The sequence below is a fragment of the Mandrillus leucophaeus genome, unplaced genomic scaffold (genome assembly GCF_000951045.1).
Source record: "Mandrillus leucophaeus isolate KB7577 unplaced genomic scaffold, Mleu.le_1.0 Scaffold257, whole genome shotgun sequence".
NCBI classification, from domain to species: Eukaryota; Metazoa; Chordata; class Mammalia; order Primates; family Cercopithecidae; genus Mandrillus; species Mandrillus leucophaeus.
In genome coordinates, this window is record NW_012102665.1 from 2983330 (window position 1) to 2992658 (window position 9329).

At 56.9% G+C, this 9329-nt stretch overlaps 1 protein-coding gene across 1 annotated transcript in view; it reads left to right on the forward strand.

Moving 5' to 3' along the window:
* The first annotated feature begins 8006 nt into the window (after positions 1-8006).
* ANKRD62 (ankyrin repeat domain 62) overlaps positions 8007-9329 on the forward strand; it is a 57298-nt gene continuing 55975 nt past the window's right edge. The window contains exons 1-2 of the mRNA XM_011983934.1: positions 8007-8037; positions 8706-8868. Coding sequence (XP_011839324.1) covers positions 8007-8037; positions 8706-8868 — 194 coding nt within the window. The remainder of the gene's footprint in view (positions 8038-8705; positions 8869-9329) is intronic.

Below are 9329 nucleotides of genomic sequence, written 5' to 3' on the forward strand. Positions count from 1 at the left end.
AAAAAAAAAAAAACACCGAGGGTGGGGGACAAGAAGAGAAAAAGCTAGTGTATTATATATGTTTTTTCTATGAAGTCATGCAAATAACATGTTTTTTCTTTTTCTTTGGCTGTCAGAAAACTTGATCTAAGCTTAATTTTTTTATATTAGTAGTAATATGTTTTATTTGTCCTGTAATGCTACCCTTTCCATTTATAGGTTTATCCCCTTGTAGAAAATAATTGTATTTTATATCACCTGTGAAAAATTACCTATAAATTTTATGAATAGGAGAAATTACAAATACAGAGGCTTTATATAAAAAATAGTTATAGATATTATTTATATTTTACATATTTACTTTTTATTTTATTTTATTTTTTTGAGATGGAGTCTTGCTCTGTCACCCAGGCTGGAGTGCAGTGACGCAATCTTGGCTCACTGCAAACTCTACCTGCCGGGTTCACGCCATTCTCCTGCCTCAGCCTCCTGACTAGCTGGGACTACAGGTGCCCACCACCATGCCCAGCGTTTTTTTTTTTTTTGGAAGAGACAGGGTTTCACCATGTCAGCCGAGATGGTCTCAATCTCCTGACCTCCTGTTCCGCCTGCCTCAGCCTCCCAAAGTGCTGAGATTATAGGCATGAGCCACCATGCCCAGCCTGTATTTTACATATTTACTATTTGCCTGATTGGAATTTTTTTGGCCTTGCAAAGAAAACGTGTAATGAAAAGAACAAGGTTAGACTGATTGGACTTTTTCTTCACATTCTGATTGGTTATCCTAAGAGTTGCTCTCATCCAATCAGAGTATGAATATAAAGTCCAATCAGAGGTTTGAGGTTGGAATATAAAGTTGGAATATAAAATATAAAGTTGGAATGTAAAAAAAGTATTGGAATATAAAGTCCAATTAGAGGCCTAGAGGTTTTTCTCTCATCCATTCAGAACATGTAGTCTATAACCTCGGTATATAAAGCATGCTAAGGGTGGGAGTTGTGCAATTCGAGGCTCCTCTGCATCTGCCTGCACAGTTGTTTGGTACCTAGCTGGGAGAAGGAGGCGTCATCTGCCGCATGCTGAAGGCTGAAGCCTGCAGGACTGCGGCTGGCCTCCCTGGCTCGCCTCACTGGCTCACCTCACAGCAGTTGGTGGCAGCAACGGACACTGCAGCCAGCCAGAGTGTAGAAAGGTGACAGGGTAGGTGTGCTGTCCAGGGCCGCGCTGCCTGTGGCCTGGGGAAGGTTGGGGGTGCTATCTCAGGCGTCAATGCCCGCCTTGGGTGGCCGATTGGGTGTGCTATTCGGGGCTGCACTGCCTGCACCAGGGGTGGGTTGAGGACACTGTCCGGGGCTGCACTGCCCTCGGCAGGGAGTGGGTTGGAGGCACTATCCCAGACTGTAGTGCCGGCAGCAGTGAGGGGATTGGGAATGCTATCGAGGGCTGCACTCTGTGCAGGGACAGATGGGGAGATTTGGGTTGGGGGCACTATCAGGTGCTGCAATGCCCATGGTGTGGGGAGGGCAGCGGTTTGGGTGTGTTGGGTACACTATTGGCTACACTGCTGGTGGCAGGGGGGATGGGGTAACTTGGGGGCCATATCACGGGCTGCACTGATTGCTCTAGCTATCATTTCCAGTACTGTGTTAAATAACAGTGGTGACAGTGGACATCCTTACCATGGTCTAGATATTAGAAGGAAGGCTTTTCATTTTTCCCCATTCCATGTGATTCTAGCTGTGGGTCCCTCTCGTGTGGTTTTTATTATGGTGAGGTATGTTTCTTCTGTCCCCGGTTTTTTGAGGATTTATAGCATGAAGGGATATTGAATTTCATCAAATGCTTTTTCAGTTTCAATTGACACGATCATACTGTTTTTGTCCTTTATTCAGTTGATATGGTGTATCACACTGATTGTGTGTTGAATGGCCCTTGCATCCCAGGGATACATCCCACTTGATCATGATGAATTATCTTTTTAATGTATTGTTGAATTTGATTTGCTGGTATTTTGTTGAGGATTTTTACACCAATATTAGAGACACTGGCCTGTAGTTTCCTTTTTTGATGTCTTTGTCTGATTTTGGTATCAGGGTTATAATGGTCTCATAGAATAAGTTTGGAAGTATTCCCTCCCTCCTGTTTTTCAAAATAGATTGAGTAGGATTGGTACTAGGTCTTTAAATGTTTGGTGGGAAACCATCAGCAGTGAAGCCATCAGCTTCTGGGCTTTTCTTTACTGGGAGACTTTTTCTGATGGCTTCAATGTCATTACTTGTTACCGATCTGTTCTGGTCTTGGATGTTGTCATGGTTCAACCTAGGTAGGTTGTATGCATCTAGGAATTTGTCAGTTTCTACTAGGCTGTCAAATTTATTGTCATATAATAGCCAGTTATGATCCTTTGAATTTCTGAAGTATCAGTTGTAATATCTCCTTTTTTTAATCTCTTGATTTTATTTGAATCTTCTCTCTTATTTCTTAGCCTGGCTAAAAGTTTGTCAATTTTGTTTAACTTTCCAGAAAACCGACTTTTGGTTTAATCTTGTGTATTTTTTTCTTTTCAATTTTATTTCTGCTATGATCTTTATTATTTCTTTTCTTATTTGGGGTTTAGTTCTTTACTAGTTCTTAAAGATATATTGTTTATTTGAAGTTTTTTTTCTATTTGGATGGTAGTCACTTAAAGCTATAAATTTATGCCTTTGTACTGCTTTCTGTGTATCATAAGTTTTGATATATTGTGTTTTCATTACCTTTTGTTTCAAGAAATTTTTCAATTTTCATCTTAGTATCTTCATTGATCCACTAGTGATTCATTCAGGAGTGTATTGTTTCACTTCCATATGATTGTATGGTTTCCAAAATTCCTCTTCTTATTGATACCTAGTTTTATTCCTTTGTACTCAAAAAGAGGATGACCACGGACACAGCACTGTGGTTGAACTGGTAGGAGGCAGCCATCAGCGAGAGCTGCTCCATGCCTGGCTGCTGGAGGCTAGAGCCTGCGGCCCAGCAACTTGCCCCACTGCGGTTGGTGTTGGTGGCGACAGACTGCAGTCCAACCAGTGTAGTGGGACGGGGCTATCTGGGGCTGCACTTTTTGCATTGGGGGCTGGTTTGGGGGCACTATCTGGGGTGTCACTGCCTGCACTGGGGGTACTGGTTGGTAGCACTATACGGGGCTGTGCTGCCCATGGCGGGGAGTGGGTTATTGACACTCTGGGGCTGCAATGCCCATGGAGGAGGACTGGTTAGGGGCACTATCGGGTACCACACTGCTGGCAGCATTGGGGGGTGAAGGTGGGGGGCACTATTGAGGGCAGGACTAGTCGTGGAGGGGGGTGAGTTGGGGGTTATCAGGGGCTGCACTGCTGGCGGCGGTAGGCAGAGCTGGCAGCGACAGTGGTGGCATCCAAGGAAGGAGCAGTTCTCTTCTCCCTGGACTCCACACTCCAGAGGGCGACCTCCTCTTGCTCATACTGGAGCATGGCAGGTGCACAGTGTTTCCATGGGAATCCTGAGCATGGCAGAGCCCCCACACCTGCTGTGGCTACTGAGCCCTTGCACTCTGGGTCTGTGTCACAGAGACTGCCTGGCACCCCCAGGTGTGGAGTAGTGGACACCACAGGGGACAGTGCCCTGTGCGTGGAGGCGTCTGGAATGGGAATTGGCTCCTGGGTCTGAGTTTCTGCTACTCCTGCTCCCCGAGCAGTGCAGCCCCAGTGGGCCCGGCGGTTCCTGTGGGGTGAGGAGCTGGGTGCTGTGGTGTCTCCATCACCCACCCCAGGCTCCAGTTCCTGGCCAGCTTGGGCCAAAAGGAGAGGCTGGACTTTGGAGGGTGGGTGTGAATCCCTTCACTGAAACTGGTCCCTGCCACCCAGTGGCTGGCATGACAAGGTGAGGCTCTGACGCTACCACCCCTTGCATCTTCCTTTTTTTCTGGCAGGCTTTCCTGGCTTTGCCTGCCCAGCTGCTCTGTGGCAGGGGGAGGAGGAGACACCTGCCATACACTGGAGGCTGGAGCCTGGGAGACCGCGGCTCACCCCACTGTAGGTTGGTGGCGGTGACAGAGACTGCAGCACGCCAGAGCATTAGGAGGGCGGCTGCACTAGGAGGGCAGGTGGCTGCAGCCAGAGTGGGGGCAGGCCTGCAGCGGTGGCCAGGTGGTAGGAGCCTTGTAGGGAGGGCCGGTGCATTGGCATTCGGCCTGGTCCTGCCCTGCCCCTGCCATGGACCTTGCCTTGCACTGCTCTGCCCTGCACTTGCCCTATTGTTATCTGGCCTGTCTCAGCCCTGCCCTGCCCTGGCCCCACCCTGTCCCTGTCTTGGCCCTGTACTACTATGTCCCTACCCTTGCACTGGCTCAGGCCCTGGCCCTGCCTCTGCCCTGGACCGTCCCTGAACCTGTGCTGGCCTGGCCTTGGCTCTGGCTCTGCCCCTTGTCCTGACCCTGGTCCTTCCATGGCTCTGGCCCTTCCCTGGAGTTAACCAGGCACTGCCATGGCCTCGTCCTGCCATTGCTGTGCCCTACTCTGCCCTTGTACTGCTGCGGACCTGCCTGGGCCTTAGCCCTGCCTTGACCCTGGACCTGCCCTGACCTTGCCTTGGTGTTGACCCTCCCCTCTCTACGGCCTGGCTCTGGCCCTGCCTTGACCAGGCCATGGCCTGCCCTGCACATCCCAGCCTGGGCCCAGCCCGGGTCCTACCATATTCCTTGCCCTGGCCGTACCCTTGTCCTGGCCCTGACCCTGCCCTGGCCCTGTCCTGGCCCTTCCTTGATCCTGCCCTGCCCGTCCATTCCCTGGCCTTGCCCTCACCCTGCATTGGCCCTGCACTAGCCCTGCTCTGTCCTGACACTGCCTTGGCCTTGTCCCTGCCCTGGCCTGATCCCGGGCCTACCCTGTCCATGACATAGCACAGGACCTGCCTTGCCATCCTCTGTCATGGCCCTGTATTGTCCCCACCATGCCCTGGTCTAGATCTTGACTTGGCCCTGTTTTCTAATCCTGCCCATGTTATGGCCCTGCCCTATGGTACCCTAGCCCTGACCTGGCCCTGGCCCTACCCTGGCCTTGCCCTTCCCAGGCTTTGCCCTTCCCAGGCCTTGCCTTTCCCTGGCCTTGCCCTACCCTGTCATTTTCCTACCCTGGCCTTGCCCTGCCTTGGCCTTGGCCCTCCCCTTGCTCAGGACCCTGCCTGGTTCTGCCATCTCCCTGGCCCTGCCATCGCTCTAGCCCTGGCCCTGGTCCTGTGTTGGACCTGTCCTGGCCCTGGCCCTGACAATGTCCAGGCCACACACTGGCCACGCCTTGGACCTGGCCCCTCCTTGGTTCCACTCTGCCCTGGCCCTGCCTTGGCCCTTTGCTATCCTAGTCCTGCCCTGGCCGTGACCTCACCCTGGCCCTACCCTCACCCTGTTCTGGCCCTGCCCTCCCCTGGCCTTGCCTGCCTTGACCCTACCTTTGGCTTGTCCTGGCTCTGGTTCTGCCCTGGCCCTTCCCTGGCCATTCTTTTTCCCTGGTCCTTCTCTGTCCGTGCCCTTGCCCTGGTCCCTTCTGGTCCTGCCATGTGGGTGTCCCTGCCCTGTTTATATCCCAGACCTGTCTCTGGCCCTGGACTTCCTTGTCCCTGCCCTTCCATCTCCTGGCCCAGTCCTTGCGCTTCACTGGCCCTGCTCTGTCTTGGCCCTGTGCTACCCTAGCCCTGCCCTGGCCCTCCACTGGCCCTGGTCCTGCCATGGCCCTGGCCATGACCTGGCCCTGTCCCAAAACCCAGCCCTGCCATATCCCTCCCCTGGCCCTGGTTCTGCCCTACTTCTGGCACTATCCTGGCCCTGGCCTTGGTCCTATCATGTCCCTGGCTGTTACCCTGCCCCTGGTTTTTCCCTGGCCATGACCTGCCCTGGTTCTACCCTGGCCCTGGCCCTGCCCTGGTTCTGGTCCTGTCCTGGCCCAGCCCTGACTAGGCACTGCACTACCCTGGCCCTGCCCTGCCCAAGGCTGCCCATGCTGGGGCCCTGACTTGGCCATGCCCATGGCCCTGCCCCTGGTTCTGCCATGGCCCTTACCCTGCTACTGGTCCTGCCATAGCCCTGACCCTGACTTGGCCCTGGTCCTGACCTGGCTCTGGCCCTGTCCTGGCCCTTGCACTGCCTTGGCCCTGGCCCTACCCTGGCTCCTACCTGCCCTGGCATTTCCCTGGCCCTGTGTTACCCTGGCCCTGACATGCTGTGGCCCTGCCTCTGCCTTGGCCTTACTCTGGGCATGGCCTTGGCCTTCGGCCCAGCCCTGCCTTGGACCTGCCCTACTGTTACCTGGGCTGTCTGGGTCCTGTCCTGCCCTGGCCCTGCCCTTGCACTGGCCCTTCCCTAGCCCAGGCCCTGGCTCTGCCTCTGCCCTGGACCTTCCCTGAACCTGCACTGTCCTTGCCTTGGCTCTGGCCCCGCCCCTTGTCCTGACCCTGATCCTGCCAACGGTCATGGTCCTGGTCCTGTTATGGCCCTGACCTGGCGCTGGTCGTGTCCTGGCCCTGATTTGTCCTGGCCCTGCCTTGGCCCATTCCTGCCCTGGCCACACCATGGCCCTGCCTGTTCTGCCCTTTCCTGGCGCTGACCTTGCCCTGCCATGGTGCAGTGGTGCCATTACCCTACCTTACCCTGCCCTGATTGTGTCCTGGCCCTGCCTGGCACTGGCCCCTCCCTGGACCTGCCCTGACCCTGTCTTGGCTTTTGCCCTGCCCCCACTATGGCCTGGCTGTGGTCTTGTCCTGGTCCAGCCCAAGCCCTGGCCCTGACCCTGGTCCTGCCCTTATCCAGGCCCTGCCCCTGCCCCTGCCGCTGCCCTGGCCCTGGCCTGGAACCTGGCCCTGCCAAGGACCTGCCCTAACTCTGGCCTGGCCCTGGCCTTGCTCTGCCTTGCTCCTGGCCCTGACCCAGACCCCTTCCTGGCTCTGCCCTGGCCCTGGCCTTTCCTTGCCCCTGAGTTGGCACTGGTCTGCCACTAATCTTGGCATCACCCTGCCCTGCTGTGCTCTGGCTGTGTCATCACCCTGTCCTGGCCCTGGCTTTGCCCTACTCTGGCTTTGCCCCTGCCCTGGCCCTAACTTGGCCCTCACCCTAGCCTTGGCTAGGCCCTGCTCTGGACCTGGCCCTAGCCCAGACCTGGCCCTGGCCCTCAACTGGACTTGGAAGTGTCTTGGCCGTTCCATTGCCTTGACCTACCCTGCCTTGGCCATGCCCTGGCTCAGCTCTGGCTCTGGCTCCGGCCCCACCCTGGACATCCCTGACACGCCTCAGTCCTGGCACTAGCCTGGCTCTGCCTTGGAATTGGCCCTGCTCTCTCTATGGACCAGCTGTGGTCCTGTCCTGCACTGGCCATACCATGCCGTGTCTCAGCCCTGGCTTTGGCCTTGCCCCTGGTCCTGCCACATCCCTGGCCCTGTCCCTACCCTGGCCCTGACTTTGACCCTTACCATGCTCAGGCCTTGCCCTGGCCCTGGCCCTGGCCCTGCTCCTGTTCTGGCCGTGCCCTCAACCTGTCCTGGCCCTGGCCCTTCTCTGCTTGAGAACTTACCCTAGTTCTGCCCTGGCCCTGAACTTGTGGTGACCCTGAAATGTCTGACCCTACCTTGGTCTTGCACTGCTCCGGCCCTTGTCCTCACTCTGGCCCTGCCACTGTCCTAGCCCCAGCCCTGTCTTTGGTTTTCCCATGGCCCAGACTCTTCTGGACCCGGCTGTGCCATGAACCTGCACTGTCCCTGCCCTTGTTCTGCTTCTGCCCCGAACCTGGCCCTCCCCTTGCCAGGGTCATGGCCCTGTTCCTGCCCTGGCTGTTCCCTGGCCCTGCCCTAGACTTGGCACTGCCCTGGCGCTACCCTGCCTTGGACCTATGGTTCCCTGGCCCTGTCTTGGCCCTACCCTATCTTTGACCCTGCCCTGGCCCTACCTTGGCCCTCACCCTAGCCTTGGCTGGGACCTATCTTGGACCTAGCCATAGTACAGACCTGGCTGTGGCCCTGGCCCTTCCATGGCCCTGTCTCAGACCCTGGTCCTGCCAGGTACCTGTCCTGGCCCTGCTCTGGGCCTAGCTTTGTCCCTGGTCCTTAGATGACTCTGGCCCTGTCCCTGGCACTGGCCTTGGACATGACTGTGGTCCTAACCTTGGCCCTGCCCTGGAGCCACCATTGTCTTGGCCCTGCCCTGGCCCTACACCTACCCTGCTCCTGGCCCTGCCCTGGCCATAGACTTGCCCTGGTTGGCCCTGCCCTGCATTCCCTCTCCGCTACCCTGGGCCTGCTCTACGCTGCCCTGCCCTGACCCTACCTTGGCCCTCACACTAGCCCTAGTGCAGACCTGGCCCTAGCCTTGGCCTTGGTCCTGGCCCGGCACTGACCCTGCTCCTGACCCTGGTCCTGCCATGGCCCTGGCCCTGCTCCTGACCCTGGTCCTGCCGTGGCCCTGGCCCTGCTCCTGACCCTGGTCCTGCCGTGGCCCTGGCCCTGCTCCTGACCCTGGTCCTGCCGTGGCCCTGGTCCTGCTCCTGACCCTGGTCCTGCCGTGGCCCTGGTCCTGCTCCTGACCCTGGTCCTGCCGTGGCCCTGGTCCTGCCCCCTGCCAATGATCCTGTCAGCTCCAGCCCTGGCCCCGTCTTGGTCCTGACCCTGACAGATTACATTAGAATATTATTTAAAACGCTGTGCCAGGCCAAAGATCATTGTACTCTCAGGCTCGCTGCTGCATCTCCGGGGCCTGCGACTCGCAATCGGGGGTCTTGGAGGGGGCCAGGGCTATGGTCATGCAGAGCCAGGGCCATGGAAGGACCAGGGCCAGGAGCAGGGTCAGTGCCGGGCCAAGGCCAGGACTAGGGACAGGTCTGCGTTAGGGCCAGTGTGAGGGCCAAGGTGGGGTCAGGGCAGGGCCAAAGGCAGGGTAGAGCAGGCCCAGGGTAGCACAGGGCAAAGGCAGGGCAGGGCCAACCAGGGCAGATCTACAGCTCTGTGGCTTCCTCTTCGGAGTCCCTGCTGGGTATCAAATGCCTGGCTCTTTATGCCACCCCCTCCCCAATAGCAGGACTGCATTGCCGGCTGCCAGGAGGCAACTAAGTCCTGAAGTCTCCCCGTGGCGGCAGCAAACCCCTCATCCAGGAGGCTGCTGAGCTTCCCAGGCCATGTCCTAGCAGCAGGCATGGGCAGAGCAGTCAGTGGATCCCTGGGGCAGGGCGGGTGGTGCGCGCCAGGGATCCCTGCCCACTGTGGGGAGCATGGCCTACTAGCTGGGTAGGGGGCCGCCTACGCGGAGCGCCCGCGAGAGTGCGCGTGGCCCAGGGCTCTTTCTCCCGAGGGCCTCGTGG